The 20,083-nt window shown below is 36.8% G+C and overlaps 1 protein-coding gene across 4 annotated transcripts in view; it reads right to left on the bottom strand.

Annotated features, from left to right (window-relative positions):
* The window catches only part of NKAIN2 (sodium/potassium transporting ATPase interacting 2), a 1,036,965-nt gene that overhangs the window by 463,740 nt on the left and 553,142 nt on the right, over positions 1-20,083 (bottom strand). For all 4 annotated transcript variants that reach the window (XR_004248834.2, XM_032158200.2, XM_032158208.2 and 1 more), the window contains exon 3: positions 13,245-13,325. Coding sequence is in view for 3 of the 4 variants with exons in the window: in XM_032158200.2 (XP_032014091.1) it covers positions 13,245-13,325 (81 nt within the window). In the remaining variant the exon portion in view is untranslated. The remainder of the gene's footprint in view (positions 1-13,244; positions 13,326-20,083) is intronic.

Genomic DNA, 20,083 nt, shown 5'->3' with positions numbered 1-20,083 from the left:
ATACATCAGGTGATGAATTTGTTTATGCACAATTATCAAGATGTACCCTAGGATCCCTGATTCAAAGGATGGCCAGAAATCAAGAAATTACCTTGTGTCCTATGTCAAAGTTCCCAGTAATTAAATCCTTACAACTCAAAATATGTTTGATAGGCAAACAAGAATGTCATCACATAGCAGTTAGGGATGAAATAACTTAGGCCTCACTCTAAGAGAATCATAATCTACAGTTAAAAAGATATCAAGGTGATTTATATAATGGTTGGTTTTTGTTTGTTTGTTTGTTTTTTTGAGACGGAGTCTTGCTCTTTCACCTAGGCTGGAGTGCAGTGGCGCGATCTCGGCTCACTGCAAGCTCTCCGCCTCCCGGGTTCACGCCATTCTCCTGCCTCAGCCTCTCCGAGTAGCTGGGACTACAGGCGCCGTAGAGACGGGGTTTCACCGTGGTCTCGATCTCCTGACCTCGTGATCCACCCGCCTCGGCCTCACAAAGTGCTGGGATTACAAGCGTGAGCCACCGCACCCGGCCTATAATGGTTAGTTTTAAAGAGCCCTGATTTGAGGTGGCCTAATGCTGGGATTACTTTCCTTTTGCTTGCTACCACCACAGAGTGCTGGAATCGACGTGAGAGATGTAGACCGCATTATCCATGCAATAGTGGAGGGGAAGAAAAAGTCCCCAGCAGCTGTATTTGTAGATCTAGACAATTACTGAAGTCCACTCTATTACCATTTGATTTCATTCCAGTGAGCATTGTTCATATGCCTGACATTTTCCTTGATCCTAGGGTTGCATAAAGCATGATTCCAACATTGAAGAAGGGATAGTTAAGGAAACATGTAATTAGAATATATTGATAAGAACAACTTGTTGAATTTGTTTTATGATGTATCAAATGGGCTTATTTATAAACATCTAAAATGCTCTTAACTGATTCTATAATTCCTCACTACTGTGTGGTAGCTCAGTGGCATTCTCCTGCATGACGATGATGTGTGGTCTTTTAGCAAATTCAAGTTTAGAAGGAGAGATGGAAATGTAAATACGTATTACAATACAGTGTGGAAATAATATCATAATTATTTATAAATTTATGGAGAGTTATTCAGCATTTTAAAATTCTTATTACATTTTTTTTTTTGAGACAGGGTCTCACTCTGTCACCCAGGCTGGAGTGCAGTGGCACGATCTCAGCTTACTGCAGCCTCTACCTTCTGGGCTTAAGTGATCCTCCCACCTCAGCCTCCTGAGTAGCTGGGAATACAGGTGCGAACCACCATGCCTGGCTAATTTTTTGTATTTTTGGTAGAGATGGGGTATCACTATGTTGCTGAGGCTGGTCTAGCTCAGGTGATCCACCCACCTCAGCCTCCTAAAGTTCTGGGATTATAGGCATGAGCCACCGTGCCTGGCCTATTATTACATTTTGGTTCAGTTATCTGTCATTTGACAATCACATGTATTCTCAATAAGTAAGGTTATACTAGCTTCAAAAGATGAGATGGGAGGCATTTCTGCTGTATTGTTAGAAAGAATTTGTGTATATTGGTAGTACAACATTCCTAAACATTTTTAAGAATTTTTCAGTGAAATCATGTGAACACAAAGTGGTTTTTTTTTTCTGTCAAAAGGTTTTGATTAATGATGCAATTTATTTAATGGATAAAAAGGTCTTCAGATTTTTAATTTATTTCAAGTTGTGGTCTCCAAAGAATTTGTCTATTTCACCCTGATTGCAAATATATTGGCTTAAACTTGTTCATAATGTACTCTCTCTCCAATCATCTATAGAGTTATTTGTGATATTAGCAAAAGGTGATTTTACTCTTGTTTTCATTTAATCACTATTGATAAGGATCTTCTCAATTTTATAAACACTAAAAAGCAATTTGGCTTTATTGCTTTTTTTCCCCTATTGTATATGCATTGAGTTCTGCTATTGTCCTTGTTATTACAATGTTTTACTTTAGAGAAGTTTCATTTGTTGTTCTTTCACTAGCTTCTGGCTATGGAAGTTAAGATCATTGAGTTTTGAGCATTTCTTCTCTTTTAATATCTCCCTTTAAGGTCATTTTTTCCTCTAAGCATTTCTGCAATTTCACACCACCAAGTTTTTTTTTTAGCAATAAATTCATTTTTATTGAGTTCAAAATACTTTCTAAACTCCATTCCAACCTATTAGGTCCATAGGTTTAGAAGTGTATTGTTTAATTTCCACGCAGTTGCAGATTTTCTAGCTTAATTCTATAGTTGTCAGACAATACTTGCTGAATAATTGCAAATCATTCTAAAATTTGACTATTCTACATTTTGAATCATTATATGATTGAATATTCTATATGCCTTTGAAAACTCTTTTGTTTGGTGGAGTGTATTCTATATGTCAATTATATCAAGTTTTTAAACTGTTTTATATAGATATTCTATATCCTTACTGAATTCTCATCTGATTGATGTATCCAGAGAGTAATGTAAAAGTTTCCCACTGTGATTGTAGATATGGCTATTTCTCCTTTTAATTCTATTAATTTTTACTTCATATGCTTTGAAGCTGTATTATTTTATTCAGGTAATGTTGATTTGCAATATCTCCATCTGGATTTACCTTTTTATCATTATGACATTTCCCCCTTTATCTTTAGTAATATTTCCTGCCTTAAACATTACCTCATCTTATATTAAATTTACTACATCACAAATCTACAAAAATTACATTTGTGTTTACAGGAACAGATTTTACTTGTTCTTAACTTATAATTTAAATCCTATTTAAGGCATATGTCTTAGAGACAACAATATATTTGGATTTTGTGTCTTTATCCAGACCAACAATCTTAGCCTTTTAATTGGAGTATTAGCATATTTACATTTAATATATTTATTGATATATTTAAGATTATAGCACCCATCTTGATATTTTTTTCTTATTGACCTTCTCTGTTGTTGTTAGCATTTCTTCCTTCTTAGCATGGCTTAGGCTAATCAATTATTTTCATTATTTAATTTTTCACCTATACTTAGTTTTTAGGAGTTATGCTGTCTTTTAGTAGTTATTCTAGAAATTACTAGTCTTGAACATTATAATCTAACCTAAATATTACCATTAGCATTTCCATAATAATGCTAGAACCTTAGAACACTTTAGCTCCTTTCTACCTTTTGTGTTATTGTTGCCATGCATTTTAGTTTTACAAACATTTAAATCCCCAAATATTTTATTGCTATTGTTTTGTGTTTAACAATGCAACCTGTGTTATTCTTTCTATTATCTTCTTTCCTTCCTAAAATTCCCTTTTTCTCTCTGGGGTGTTTTTTTTCTCATTCTGCCTAAAGACCTACCTTTAGTATTTCCTTCAGTTAAAGTTTGCTAGTAATTATTTATCTTACATGTTGTTGTTGAAAAATGCTTTCATTTCATCTTAATTGTTGAAGAATATTTTGGCAGGGTAAAGAATTCTAGGTTGGCATTTTAAAGCACTTTAAAGATGTCATTCAATTGCCTTCCTGTTGAAAGGTCAACTGTCAGTCTTTTTGCTGTTCCTTTGGGTCTTTTATCTTTGGCACCTCTTATAATCTTCTCTTTGATTTAGATTTTTAACTTTTCTATTCATCTATACCTAAATCTGGTTTTCTTGATTACACTTGAAATGTTGAAGTATTCTTGAATCTGTGGGTTGATGTTACTAATTAATTTTGGAAAATTCTCTGTCATCTTCACTTCAGATACTGCTTCTATCCAATTCTGTTTTTTTATCCTGGTAATTCAATAATGTGCATATTGAATCTTTTGTTGAACCTATATGTTTTTGACTTTCTTTTCTCCTTTTTTTTTTTGGTATTTTTAACCCTTTTCTGTGCTTTAGTTTGGAGAATGTTAATCAATTATTTCTCAAGGTCCTTAATCCTCTCTTCTATTCTTTTAAATCTACTATTAAACCTACTTAATGAGTTCTTACTTCTAGATATTATATTTTTAAGTCTCAGAATTTCCATTTGATTCTTTACATAAATTCCAGCTCTCTGGGGGTAAATTATTTCTCTTTCAATGTATTAGTTCCAGTTTTCCCATTTATTTTCTTTAATATATTGTGTGTGTTTTAAAAAATCTTTATCAGATAATTAAAATGAATCATCTCTTGGTCTATTTCAATTGTGTATCTTCTTCTTCTCTTTCAATCATTACATTCTTTCTTTTAGTATCTGTAATAATTTTCAATTGCCTGATGTCATGCACATAAATAAACTGTAAATGTCTAATATAATGGTGTCTTTATCCTAAGATGTTTCTCTTTTCTCTCAACTAGAGAGATAAAGTGATGGGTAATCAGCTTATTTCAATCAAGAATTGTGCTGAGTTAAGCCTGGATTTAGTTCTGGTCTTCTTCAGTCTGTATTTGGTTTGCCCCTGGCTTGTTCTTCAGATCTTTTCACATGAAAGTCTAGTTTATTCTATAGAGTCCTTCCCTGTCTTCACACTAATTTGGCATGGCTGCTGAAAAATTTTCATTATGCATTTACAGAGGTTTTCCATTTATATTTTTAGCCTGGTACAGAATTTGCCTAATGCCTTAACAGAAAAATTGCCTATGTGCCTTAGACCACCTGCCTCAAAGCTATGCTGATTTATACATTTGCCAAAAAATAGCATTCAACAGGTTGTAAAGCCTGAATACTTAGCCTCCTGCCCCAACCAGAAACAACAAATGCACCCAGGGTATAGCACGTTTACAAAGTTAGCTCATCTTTTGGGAATATAGCTTTTTTTGAGTAGTCATTACTTTAACAGATCTCTGTTGTTTTCAACTTGTTGGTATCTAAAGTTTACAATATATGTACACACACAAGTAATAGATACATTATACAAATATATATTTCTTGCTTTATCTCATGGTCAATTTATAAGGATATTGGTAGTCCACATAAAAAATTCTGGCTGAGCGTGGTGGCTCACGCCTGTAATCCCAACACTTTGGGAGGCCAATGAGGGCAGATCACTTGAGGTCAGGAGTTCCAGAGCAGCCTGGCTAACACTGCAAAACCCCATCTCTACTAAAAATACAAAAATTATCCTAGTGTGATGGCACGCACCTGTAAACCCAGCTATTCAGGAGGCTGAGGCAGGAGAATCGCTTGAACCTGGGAGGCGGAGGCTACAGTGAGCTGAGATTGCACCACTGTACTCCAGCCTGGGTGACAAGAGTGGGACTCTATCTCAAAAAAATAATAATAATAAAATTCTTTTTCCTTTTTTATTCATTTTTTTCAAAATAAATTTTGCTTTTATCTCTTTTTTCTTCTCTTAGTAGAAAGTGAATTAAAGAAGTTGGATTCTTTGGGGATGATAATAAATCATTTTGGACATTTTGAATTTAAGGTGACAATAGAATTGACCTGACACCAGCAGGAAGTTGGAGATGTGACACATTAACTCAGCAACAAGGTCAAGACTGAAGATATAAATCTGGTAGACATATGTGTAAAGATGATAGTTTATGTCAGTGAATGGCATTTTCAAGTAAAAGAATGGAGAGAGAGAATAAGAAAGGTTCATGAACTCTTTTCCTCACTTTACGGGTATTAAAAGGAAATAGAAAATAAAACAAAGAAAAATGAATTTAAGAAATGAGGAAATAATCAGTTTAATTCATGAATTATGAAGGAAAACAAGAGAAGGGAGATTGTGACTGACCAAATTCCAACTGGTTGGTTCATTTCTAGATTTGGGAAAGAGTTACATTACACTTAATTATTAATAATAGGTCAAATATCTTTCCCTGCATCATAAGGCAAAAATCTGCTTTGATAGTTGGGAAATAAAAATTTTTCTAATTAGTTTAGGAATAGTTAATTGAAATTTTCTCAGAAACATAAATTTTACAGTAAGAAAATCAAAATTTAAAAAATGAACCCAATATATTGTCATCATAATATTTGTTAAATTTTGTCTTAAATCAATTATTATAGGTAGTCTTTGTTTAATAGTAATTGGGCATATATTTTTATCTTATGAAGAAGAGTAAAGAGGAAGAGTTATTTTTTCAAATAAAAAAGATTACAACATATTTCTTTGCATACCATCCTTTTACATATGAGGTCAGAAAAGCCAATTTTGATACAAGCATTGATTTTATTGAGCAAAAGAATCCAAATATCTGATATCTTTCTAAATGAATTATTCATTTTGTTACAGAAGAAATAAAACTGAGATTGTTGGAACAGTACATTATTCCACATTGCACTTGCATCTGGTTTTAAGGATTTGTTCCCTATAGCCTACAGTATATGACAGGTCTCCTTCCTGTCTCTTACATTCACAAGAGTGCAATTTTATTCCCTAAAGCTTAAATAAGCCATGTTGTTACATGACTTTTTTATATAACAAATTTTTAAATTGACAAGTTACATCTAGATCTCTGAAGCAACTATCAAAATTATTAAAATATGACAGCTTTCTGGGAGTTGCTTCCAAATGTGTTCATTCTGAAACATACATTAGGTATAAATTTCTGTTACTATAGTGAAATCTGAGAGAGATATACCTGCATCCCTAGCCCCAAAGGGTTAAATAAAGACAAGTTAGGTTGTTTCAAGTGTACAATAATCCCTTGATTTATCCTTCAAGCTCTATAAGTTTATTGTTTTATTTCTAAAGATAGGCACATCATTCACTAATGGTGCCCCATACATTATGAAGGTAGAAACATATCTGAAAATAGTAATATGATTAAAAAAGTGTAAGTATATAATTTCAGCCTGAGTAATTTATAATTTTATCACATGCAATAAGATATAGGTTTTTATGGACAATCAGAAGACCACTAAGTTTTCTTCCCTATGTATTACTATTCAAAAAATAATTTAATAAATTTTGTTTTCCCAGGTGATGAACTGAATAAATTAATTACCGTATTATATGTGTTTTCTTTCCTACTGCTATATACTTTCAACTTAAAAATTACTTCAGAACAAATAGCATATCTCTTCTGTGTTGAAAATAACTCAACTCAGTTGATGGCTGAGGCTAGTTCTTCTTTCTCTCTATTTGATATATGATCAAGAGAACCACAATTGCTAATAATAATACAACAGGATAATGAGGCTATATGAGGAATTGTCAAAACTATTAATTCAATAACCCACGTCACATTTGATGCCCAAAGGCAATTTCAAACCGTTACCAGACACTTCAAGTTACAGACTAATTTTTTCTCAGTTTCCTTAACAGGACACCTAGGAAAATATCAACCCAGGAAGTGACAAACTGCTAAATGCTTTAGGATATTTAGTTTCAACATTAATATCTCATGCATCAGCATTAGCAGAAATAATTATAACTATATGAAATGTGTATGTTTATTTGCTGCTATCATCTTATGTATCATTTTATACTATATTCCCATCATTTTGTTAATTTAACTATGATATAACATTTAAAAGTTTCTCCGGTGGATTATTTTTATTTTTCTTTAGATTTTGTTGACACTGTAATTAAAATATTTTAATTGAAATTTTAATAATAATGTTGGATTGTCATAGAATTTTCAATGAAGAAAATATGTTAACTATACCTCTATGTGTACAAAGAAAACGTGATCAAAAGGGTTAGTCCTGTGTATCATATTATCGAAATTAAGTCATTTCAATATGAATGTACACAGTGAGTTGGTTGATTACTATAATTTCTGTTTCACTCATAAGCATATGGCAGACAGTTCATTAGGAAAAGCAGAGAAGACAGCCCAATCAACAGAAAAAGAGGAAATCCTCCCTAACTCATTTTATGAGGCCAGCATCATCCTGATACCAAAGCCTGGCAGAGACACAACCAAAAAAGAGAATTTTAGACCAATATCCCTGATGAACATTGATGCAAAAATCCTCAGTAAAATACAGGCAAACCGAATCCAGCAGCACATCAAAAAGCTTATCCACCATGATCAAGTGGGCTTCATCCCTTGGATGCAAGGCTGGTTCAACATATGCAAATCAATAAATGTAATCCAGCATATAAACAGAACCAACGACAAAAACCACATGATTATCTCAATAGATGCAGAAAAGGCCTTTGACAAAATTCAACAACCTTTCATGCTAAAAACTCTCAATAAATTAGGTATTGATGGGAAGTATCTCAAAATAATAAGAGCTATCTATGACAAACCCACAGCCAATATCATACTGAATGGGCAAAAACTGGAAGCATTCCCTTTGAAAACTGGCACAAGACAGGGATGCCCTCTCTCACCACTCCTATTCAGCATAGTGTTGGAAGTTCTGGCCAGGGCAATCAGGCAGGAGAAGGAAATAAAGGGTATTCAATTAGGAAAAGAGGAAGTCAAATTGTCCCTGTTTGCAGATGACATGATTGTATATCTAGAAAACCCCATCATCTCAGCCCAAAATCTCCTTAAGCTGATAGGCAACTTCAGCAAAGTCTCAGGATAAAAAATCAATGTACAAAAATCACAAGCATTCTTATACACCAGTAACAGACAGAGAGCCAAATTGTGAATGAACTCCCATTCACAATTGCTTCAAAGAGAATAGAATACGTAGGAATCCAACTTACAAGGGATGTGAAGGATCTCTTCAAGGAGAACTACAGACCACTGCTCAATGAAATAAAAGAGGATACAAACAAATGGAAAAACATTCCATGCTCATGGGTAGGAAGAATCGATATTGTGAAAATGGCCATACTGCCCAAGATAATTTACAGATTCAATGCCATCCCCATCAAGCTACCAATGACTTTCTTCACAGAATTGGAAAAGCTACTTTAAAGTTCATATGGAACCGAAAAAGAGCCTGCATTGCCAAGTCAATCCTAATCCAAAAGAACAAAGCTGGAGGCATCACGCTACCTGACTTCAAACTATACTACAAGGCTACAGTAACCAAAACAGCATGGTACTGGTACCAAAACAGAGATATAGACCAATGGAACAGAACAGAGACCTCAGAAATAATGCCACGTATCTACAAGTATCTGATCTTTGACAAACCTGACAAAAACAAGAAATGGGGAAAGGATTCCCTGTTTAATAAATGGTGCTGGGAAAACTGGCTAGCCATATGGAGAAAGCTGAAACTGGATCCCTTCCTTACACCTTATACAAAAATTAATTCAAGATGGATTAAAGACTTACATGTTAGACCTAAAACCATAAAAACCCTAGAAGAAAACCTAGGCAATACCATTCAGGACACAGGCAGGGGCAAGGACTTCATGTCTAAAACACCAAAGTCAATGGCAACAAAAGCCAAAATTGACAAATGGGATCTAATTAAACTAAAGAGCTTCTGCACAGCAAAAGAAACTACCATCAGAGTGAACAGGCAACCTACAGAATGGGAGAAAATGTTTGCAATCTACTCATCTGACAAAGGGCTAATATCCAGCATCTACAATGAACTCAAACAAATTTACAAGAAAAAAACAAACAACCCCATCAAAAAGTGGGCAAACGATATGAACAGACACTTCGCAAAAGAAGACATTTATGCAGCCAAAAGACACATGAAAAAATGCTCATCATCACTGGCCATCAGAGAAATGCAAATCAAAACCACAATGAGATACCATCTCACACCAGTTAGAATGGCCATCATTAAAAAGTCAGGAAACAACAGGTGCTGGAGAGGATGTGGAGAAATAAGAACACTTTTACACTGTCGGTGGGACTGTAAACTAGTTCAACCATTGTGGAAGTTAGTGTGGCGATTCCTCAGGGATCTCGAACTAGAAATACCATTTGACCCAGCCATCTCATTACTGGGTATATACCCAAAGGATTAAAACATGCTGCTATAAAGACACATGCACACATATGTTTATTGCGGCACTATTCACAATAGCAAAGACTTGGAACCAACCCAAATGTCCAACAATGATAGACTGGATTAAGAAAATGTGGCACATATACACCATGGAATACTATGCAGCCATAAAAAATGATGAGTTCATGTCCTTTGTAGGGACATGGATGAAACTGGAAGCCATCATTCTCAGTAAACTATCGCAAGGACAAAAAACCAAACACCGCATGTTCTCACTCATAGGTGGGATAGCATTAGGAGATATACCTAACGTTAAATGATGAGTTAATGGGTGCAGCACACCAACAGGGCACATGTATACGTATGTAACAAACAAATAAAACACACTGCCAACATTAAACTGACAGAGTATAGGGATGAAAGTCTGCCTAGGATACATTAGGGTCTGGCAGAATACATGAACCTTTTATCTTGTAAGCAATTCTCCATAAATATCATTTTTCTTAATTGAACTTTTGATAAGTATCAATGTAAAAGGCCTTTGAACCAGAGCAAATCCATCTTGAACAGGAGCTGGATAAAATGAGCCTGAAACCTATGGGATTGCATTCCCAGATGGCTAGGCATTCTAAGTCACAGGATGAGATAGGAGGTCAGCACAAGATACAGGTCATAATTGGCACATACACACCATGAAATACTATGCAGCCATAAAAAATGATGAGTTCATATCCTTTGTAGGGACATGGATGAAGCTGGAAACCATCATTCTCGGCAAACTATCACAAGGACAAAAAACCAAACACCACATGTTCTCACTCATAGGTGGGAATTGAACAATGAGAACACATGGACACAGGAAGGGGAATATCACACACCAGGGCCTGTTGTGGGGTGGGGGGAGTGGGGAGGGATAGCATTAGGAGATATACCTAACGTTAAATGACGAGTTAATGGGTGCAGCACACCAACAGGGCACATGTATACATATGTAACAAACCTGCATGTTGTGCACATGTACCCTAAAACTTAAAGTATAATAAAAAAAAAAAAAAGAAAAGTTCTAAACTCTAATCAGGTAACAAAAATTTACCTTAATGTTTTTACCACATTTTATTACCTCTTACCAATATCCATTATGAAGCCATCACTTATTTACAAAAGATTTCATGGAAATAAATACATCTCTTTCACATATATAAAGCCCACAGAATGTCAACCCTGATTCTTTTTCACAAATTTCTCCCTCAGCCTCAAAATCACTGATCCATTCATAGGGTAGACACATTCAAACTGTTTTTTTTTTTTTTGGTAGATTGAGAAAAACAATGGTTTACATTCTTTTAGTATTATCAGAAGTTTCATATGTACCATTTTTGAGTTTCTATCTTTCTGTACATTTTTCCATTACCATTGCTTCCTTCTGGCACTGTATTACTTGAAGAATGTGAGGCAGTTGCAATGACTAAAGAATTAAATGGTATAAATACACCTTTTTTCAAACCCTTTGAACACGAAAGAGAGGAAAAACCCAGTATAGATAACTATATAACTTTGCCCTTTATGTTTTTTTTTTTAGATTATTTGTTAAAAAGGAAATTATTAAATTTTCATGTGCTCTGCAGAGCCCAGCCTTGGTTTATCAGATGAGAAGAAAAGAAAATATTATTAACTGTTTCATTGCCAAGGGATAGTCATTATCTGCCCCTGTACATTGGAAGAATTCTTAGTGCCCTCACTGTGGTTTCAATGCCTGTGTCCGAGGTCATGAAATCACCAGCTTTATTCATGCCTGCAGTCATCATGTGGAGCAGCGAGCACAATTACAGAACATTTGTGCAGCCAGCTTTGCTCAAATCTCTTTCTCTCTTTTCTTAATATTAAACAAATTATCTGATCAGCTGGATCATTTTACTCAGGCAATATGTCTGAACACCTGCCTTACAATTTTTAAGGTGATTATTTAAAATGGAAAATATCATTAAAAGTCATTCTACTGTGGAATTTCCTTGAAGAAAGTGGATTATAGAGTAGCAGAGATGTATAAATTGGGCAAGGAATTCAAATCCTTGGAAAAGCGTGTCTGCTTTTCTTACGCTGAGGCGAATGTGAGTTTTAAGCAGCAATCTGGTGTGGGTCCCTCCTAGAGCCACCAAACAATTTATTTTCATTGGTCACGGCACCTTCCTGAAAAGACTGCCTGCTAACCAGAGTGCGGGGAACAATGCCCTGCAAAAAAACACAGAAATGGCATCCTCTAGGGAGATTTTGCCAGCCACAGTGAGGACTTGCCCACATTCTGATCATAAAATTACACATCCAAGAAGCTTTGGTTCTCTCTCATATCATGATGTCATCCTCTTATTTGATCCTTCATCTTTTGTCATTGAATAGAAACAAATCAAGATGATTTTTCCTTGATATAAAGCCACACACCACAGTTAAGTAATAAACAAACATCACATGCCGAGTGCTTTGTGAAATTCCTGCATGTAAGATCATAAATGTGTATTACCATTCTCTTCTCTCTCCTCCCAAAATATATAGCTTGACAAGGCAAAGATAGTTCCTGAGGAATTTTCTTTAAAAAACATTTCTTTAACTCTCTTGGTCTTTTAAAGCACGCAAGTATCTCTGGGTTTTAAAAATATCAACATGTTTGCAGGGGACTTCTGCTCTAATACAGGGTAAGTAAAAGAACATTTTACAATTTTTATGTTTTAAAGTTCTAAATACGAGGAAGTACATACAAGCTTGAAACTCTCTCAAGAGTCAGAATTTGCTACTACCTTGAAGGGATTACCTCATTTGACTTATTTGCTGTTAATTGCATTCTAACAGAAAGATGATGGTTTTTGAGATCTAAAGCCTACGCTATTTGTGTAGTAAGGGCATCCATGTGAAAAATATAGTAGCAAGATGCACACATACAGAGCACAAAAAAACAAAATGAAAAAAGCAAGTATTTAGTTTTCCTAGCCTATTTAGAATAAAGGGTTTATTTTATTCATTTCTATAACATACCCCTCTAGTAACAATTTCATTCAACCAAAGCCCATTAACTGTTTAAACTATTGCACTGTTATTTAAAATCAATAAGGAAAATGTTTAGCAGAGTAATAAGCAAACTAAGTGATTTCAGAAATCTTCAAGATTTTTTTTCTCTGAAAAAAATTCACATTTTGCTTCAGAAATCTCTCAGTGGTTAATGTTTTAAAGTGCACTGCCTGGTCACTATAATAATCAACAGTTCACGTTAGTTTTGCTTAAGAAAAAGTACATTTTTGTCACTCACCAGACATATTTTTAATGATAAAAACGCAGAAATATAAATCAAGACACCTTTCAATTTACTTTCATTGAGGTGCATCTAAGCAAGCAGAACAGGATGAGACTCTGCCTTACTTAGGAAGAGACTTGTTAACACCCTACTGATGACTCAGGCAAATTAGAGGTAAATTACCTTTGAGAGGTCCCCAGCCTCCAAATAGAAGCAGATAACAAACACATTCCACGTAACCCAGAGGACTAGCCAGACAGCATACTGTAGAGAAGCAAGAGAGAAATAACATATAATTAATTTGGAATCGGTTGAGTATGATTCAAATAAAACTTGAAATTTCACACACCCAAATATAAGATTAGTGGGAAAGGTTAGATACTGCTTCTCTCTAAGGAACAGGATTGGATGTACGTTTATCTCTGTTGAGGTTTTTTTTTTTCCTTCTTTCCTTTTTTTTTTTTTTTTTTTTTTTTTTTATGACAAAGTCTCACTCTGTCGCCCAGGCTGGAGTATGATGATCTTGGCTCACTGTAACCTCTTCCTCTCAGGTTGAAGTGATTCTCCACCCTCAGCCTCCCGAATAGCTGGGACTACAGGTGTGCCCCACCATGCCCAGCTAATTTTTGTATTTTTAGTAGGGATGGAGTTTTGCCATGTTGGCCAGGCTGGACTGTTGAGTTTTTTTTTTTTTTTTCTTACTGTTACGGACTCATAGGATTACAACTCAAACCTGCTTAAGGATAAATTTTTAGGTTTTAAGACAAAAAAAATAGTAATCCACATTCCTGTTTTAAAAGTGAATAATTATAGTTTTTAGACATCTAAAAACTTCAATGCTCTAACATACATGTCTGATACAACCCACCAAAAGAAGACTCACAGTTTCCCTAGCAAAACCATGTAGGACAAAGTCCCCGTGTACGACAATGATTAACCTTTCCCCAAGTTCTCAAGGATAATCTTCAAATCAGTCTTCCTGCCTCTGTCCCATTCTAAGCAGCTTTCTCTCTTTGGTGTCTCCTTTTCATTTCTCCATTCACCTTCTTATTTTATCATTTCACTATCTCCCATTACGGTGGCCATCTAACTAGTGTCCCTAAATTTATTCTATTTTCTCTTTAGTGTACCTTCTATAATGATGATAGATTTTCTTACTAAGATACAGTTCTGATCAGTCAGTCAATTAAAACATATGAAGCATCCAGAAGGCAACATGCTAGCAAGACACCGAGAATACAAAGGCCAATGATGAATTCCTCCTGAACTCAAATCAAATGAGAGTGACAGACTTTTTAAAAATAGATCATTATTATACAAGAATCATAAAAATATATAAAGTCTGAGCACAACACAGGAAAATGAGAGGAGTACATAACCTGTCCTGGGAAAAAGAGTCTGCAAAGCTTAACAAAAGAGGTTAAGAAACATCTTCCAGAAGAAATGAATCAAACTTAAAATGAATGGACTTAAAAGCATGGGGGGTTGGAAGGGCTTTCACGGGAGGGTCCAGTAAACAAAGGAAAGAGCTGGTGTGAATTTTGAAAAAGTGAAACGAGGATATCATGTCACTTCCCTTCTAAACAAATGCCAATGGCTCCCATCCTTTCTAGGTGAGTTCCAACATCTTTAATTTATGCTTCGAGAACCTCCATGATCATGATCATGATCTTGCACCTGTTACCTTCTGAGCCTTGTGTTTCAGTTGATCTCTGGAGTCATCCTTGATTCCAGACACATATATTATTTGCTGTTCCATGTAGATGGAAAGTTATTTCCCACCTCTGTGCCTGTTTTTTTTTTTTTTTTTTGAGACGGAGTCTCGCTCTGTCGCCCAGGCTGGAGTGCAGTGGCGCGATCTCGGCTCACTGCAAGCTCCGCCTCCCAGGTTCACGCCATTCTCCTGCCTCAGCCTCCCGAGTAACTGGGACTACAGGCGCCCGCCACTACGCCTGGCTAATTTTTTTGTATTTTTAGTAGAGACGGGGTTTCACCGTGTTAGCCAGGATGGTCTCGATCTCCTGACCTCGTGATCCGCCCGTCTCGGCCTCCCAAAGTGCTGGGATTACAGGCTTGAGCCACCGTGCCCGGCCTGTGCCTCTTTGTGTATTATCGCTGTATTCTTGAATACTTTTACTTTCTCTTCTTACCACCTATCATTTTTTTGAAAAGGTTAATTCAAATATCACCTCCCTCATGATGCCAAACCAGAATTGGCTGAGCCCTGCTTAGTGCTGCAACAAACTTTGTTTCTCCTAATTTCATATGAAATGTCTTATATCTGATTATTTGCATATTTTCTCCAATGCACAGTGGTAAGCTCCTTAAAATACTACTTCTTAATTTTTGTTTATATTCCTAGGTTCCTTAGTACTTTGCACAAAATAGTTATTAAGACAATATTCTGTAAGTCAATGAATACGTAGCAAGATGGAGAAAAACATTATTTTCAGATTCAGAACCCATTCTTCCCTCTCAGACCCGGTTTTTATTAGATTACTATGATCATTCATGTAGTATGAGGAGTGAGAGCTCTACGTGAGGAGTTTATGTAACAATAAATGATAACTGTTTTCTAAAGGAGTTGGTTTCATCTAACTGCTTAATGTGTGCGTTGCTCAATAGAGTATAATGTTAGGGGAAACTAAATGATCCAAGACAAAATATGGAATTTGAGAAGCTCTGTGAGTTGAGGGCTGGGTCTAGAGACAGAATTAGGGGCAGGCTGTAGCAAGAGAGGAACTTCAGTTATAGAACAGAGATCTAAGGAGACATTTAAGTTTGTTTCAATGACTTAAGTGATTAAAAGAGATAGAGATGCATGGCTGATTATGTTTTATCATGTCCTTTATGCACAATGACATATTTTCCCCATATTATTTATAATGGAGAGCTAAATAAACACCATTTACTAAAAGTCAAAGTAGCAGGATACTAAGACTTCAGCAATGGCTGATGAGCTAATGAAAGACACTGTATTACACATATCAAATTCTCCTGAAAATCTGTCGTCAGCAAGCATTCTTTCCAATATAGTATTTAAAAATGTCAATGCTGAAGCTTTTTAATTTCATAACTAAAATTATATTTTATGCTTATTAAATGCTAACCATGTTTATCTGTATTCACATGGTATATATGGAATAGTCACTACTTCAGTATTATATGTTGAAAGTATAATACAAATTTGGAATCTTCATTTATACTTAGTTACTTACATTTATGTGTATGTATAAATGTAAATTATACCTAGTTTGGTTAAAAATCAAGCTGAAACATTTATGGTTTAGCCACCAAAATTAATAATTTTATGGAAGCATATGAAAGGTAATGGATTACATGCAAATAAATAGCATATAGAGAATGAGAACACAGAACCTAACGTCTGGTTCTGTCACTTGGACGTTCTTTGGCTATCTTCAAGTGATATGACCCATTACAATTAAGTTTACTTAAATATAAAATAGGCTTCTTAGTAGTAGCAAACTCCATGGCTTGTATGAGAATGGAATGATCAACTGTTTAAAAGTACACAATACTTGAATTTTCACTATATGTTCTCATTTTATGTTGATGATTATGTTACATCATCATCTCTTCTTGTTAAAATAATAAGCAGCAGGGTCGGGCGCGGTGGCTCAGGCCTGTAATCCCAGCACTTTGGGAGGCCGAGGTGGGTGGATCACCTGAGGTCAGCAGTTTGAGACCAGTGGGCCAATGTGGCAAAACCCTATCTCTACTAAAAATACAAAATTAGCCAGGCATGGTGGCGGACGCCTGTAATCCCAGCTGCTAGGGAGGCTGAGGCAAGAGAATCACTTGAACCCAGGAGGCAGAGGTTGCAGTGAGCCAAGATCACACCACTGCACTCCAGCCTGGGTGACAGAGCAAGACTTCATCTCAAAATAAATGAATGAATAAATAAGTAAATAAATAAATAAATAAAATAGCCGTAATCCTCAAAGATTTATTTATTAGGATATTAAAAAATATACTTCCCACATGATTTCTTTTTCTTTTCTTTTTTTTTTTTTGTTTTGTTTTGTTTTGGTTTGGTTTTTTTGAGACGGGATCTCACTCTGCCACCCCGGCTGGAAGCCAGTAGCCTTGGATCACTGCAGCCTCAACTGCACTGGTTCAGTTAATCCTTCCACTTCAGCCTCTTGGGTAGCTGGAACTACAGGCATGCACCACCATGCCTGGCTAATTTGTTGTATTTTTTGTAGAGACAGAGTTTCGCCATGTTGGTCTCAAACTCTTGGGCTCAAGCTATCTGCCTGCCTCAGCCTCTCAAACTTCTCATATTAACTGATATAAAACATTGTTCCATCATATTGAACTTGCAAACTAGACTTGTTTACTTAATGCAACATATTATTCACTAGATTAAGGGTTTTTGATATATTAACGCCATTGTGTATAGATGAATGCTATTTCATGAAACCATCCTTCATTTGGTCTAAAATAACAATTTATTATTTCTAACTTAGCGCAACACGTAATTATAAAGCATTTTCTATATCTTGTTTTATGAGTTGCTTTTTTAAAAATATTTTTATTTATTTATTTACTTTTTAGAGAAGGCGTCTCACTCTGTTGCCGAGGCTGGAGTGCAGTGGTGCTATCATAGCTCACTGCAGCCTTGAATTCCTGGACTCCAGTGATCCTCCTGCCTCAGCCTCTTGAATAGCTAGGTCTACAGGCATGTGCCACCATGGCCAGCTATGAGTTGCCTCTTGACAGTATTCATTGGCAATTACTTTGGAGTAGAATATAATTTTTTATCCTCTTTTTTCCAGAGTAATTCAGAAGGATATGTACATAAAGAATACAGCAGGATCGGGGAGCCAAGATGGCCGAATAGGAACAGCTCCGGTCTCCAGCTCCCAGCCCGAGCGACACAGAAGACTGGTGATTTCTGCATTTCTGCTTGAGGTACCCGTTTCATCTCACTAGGGAGTGCCAAACAGTGGGTGCAGGACAGTCGGTGAAGCGCACTGTGCGCGAGCCAAAGCAGGGCGAGGCATTGCCTCACTCGGGAAGCGTAAGGGGTCAGGGAGTTCCCTTTCCTAGTCAAAGAAAGGGGTAACAGACGGCACCTGGAAAATCGGGTCAGTCCCACCCTCATACTGCGCTTTCCCAACAGGCCTGGAAAACAAACGGCACACTAGGAGATTGTATCCCACACCTGGCTCGGAGGGTCCTATACCCACGGAGTCTCGCTGATTGCTAGCACAGCAGTCTGAGATCAAGCTGCAAGGTGGCAGCGAGGCTGGGGGAGGGGCGCCCGCCATTACCCAGGCTTGCTTAGGTAAACAAAGCAGCCAGGAAGCTCGAACTGGGTGGAGCCCACCACAGCTCAAGGAGGCCTGTCTGCCTCTGTAGGCTCCACCTCTGGGGGCAGGGCACAGACAAACAAAAAGTCAGCAGGAATCTCCAGAGACTTAAAGGTCCCTGTCTGACTGACAGCTTTGAAGAGAGTAGTGGTTCTCCCAGCACGCAGCTGGAGATCTGAGAACGGACAGACTGCCTCCTAAAGTGGGTCCCTCACCCCTGAGCAGCCTAACTGGGAGGCACCCCCCCAGAAGGGAAAGACTGACACCTCACTGGGCCAGGTACTCCTCTGAGACAAAACTTCCAGAGCAACTATCAGACAGCTGAATTGGTGGTCTCACGAAAATCCACTGTTCTGCAGCCACCGCTGCTGACACCCAGCCAAACAGGGTCTGGAGTGGACCTCTAGTAAACTCCAACAGACCTGCAGCTGAGGGTCCTGTCTGGTAGAAGGAAAACTAACAAACAGAAAGGACATCCACACCAAAAACCCATCTGTACATCACCATCATCAAAGCCCAAAAGTAGATAAAACCGCAAAGATGGGGAAAAAACAGAGAGGAAAAACTGGAAACTCTAAAAAGCAGAGCACCTCTCCTCCTCCAAAGGAACGCAGTTCCTCACCAGCAATGGAACAAAGCTGGATGGAGGATGACTTTGACGAGTTGAGAGAAGAAGGCTTCAGACGATCAAACTACTCTGAGCTACAGGAGGAAATTCAAAACAATAGCAAAGAAGTTAAAAACTTTGAAAAAAAAATTAGAAGAATGGATAACTAGAATAACCAATGGAGAGAAGGGCTTAAAGGAGATGGAGGAGCTGAAAGCCAAGTTTCGAGAACTACGTGAAGATTGCAGAAGCCTCAGTAGCAGATGCGATCAACTGGAAGAAAGGGTATCGCAGATGGAAGATGAAATGAATGAAATGAAGCGAGAAGGGAAGTCTAGAGAAAAAAGAATAAAAAGAAATGAACAAAGCCTCCAAGAAATTTGGGACTATGTGAAACGACCAAACCTACGTCTGATTGGTGTACCTGAAAATGATGGGGAGAATGGAACCAAGTTGGAAAACACTCTGCAAGATATTATCCAGGAGAACTTCCCCAATCTAGCAAGGCAGGCCAACATTCAGATTCAGGAAATACAGAGAATGCCACAAAGATACTCCTCGAGAAGAGCAACTCCAAGACACATAATTGTCAGATTCACCAAAGTTGAAATGAAGGAAAAAATGTTAAGGGCAGCCAGAGAGAAAGGTCGGGTTACCCACAAAGGGAAGCCCATCAGGCTAACAGCTGATCTCTCGGCAGAAACTCTACAAGCCAGAAGAGAGTGGGGGCCGATATTCAACATTCTTAAAGAAAAGAATTTTCAACCCAGAATTTCCTATCCAGCCAAACTAAGCTTCATAAGTGAAGGAGAAATAAAATACTTTACAGACAAGCAAACGCTGAGTGATTTTGTCACCACCAGGCCTGCCCTAAAAGAGCTCCTGAAGGAAGCACTAAACATGGAAAGGAACAACCGGTACCAGCCACTGCAAAAACATGCCAAATTGTAAAGACCATCGAGGCTAGGAAGAAACTGCATCAACTAATGAGCAAAATAACCAACTAACATCATAATGACAGGATCAGATTCACACATAACAATATTAACGTTAAATGTAAATGGGCTAAATGCTCCAAT

This window comes from Hylobates moloch, unplaced genomic scaffold (assembly GCF_009828535.3).
Source record: "Hylobates moloch isolate HMO894 unplaced genomic scaffold, HMol_V3 SCAFFOLD_2, whole genome shotgun sequence".
Lineage (NCBI taxonomy): Eukaryota > Metazoa > Chordata > Mammalia > Primates > Hylobatidae > Hylobates > Hylobates moloch.
This window is presented reverse-complemented; position numbering and strand designations above follow the sequence as displayed.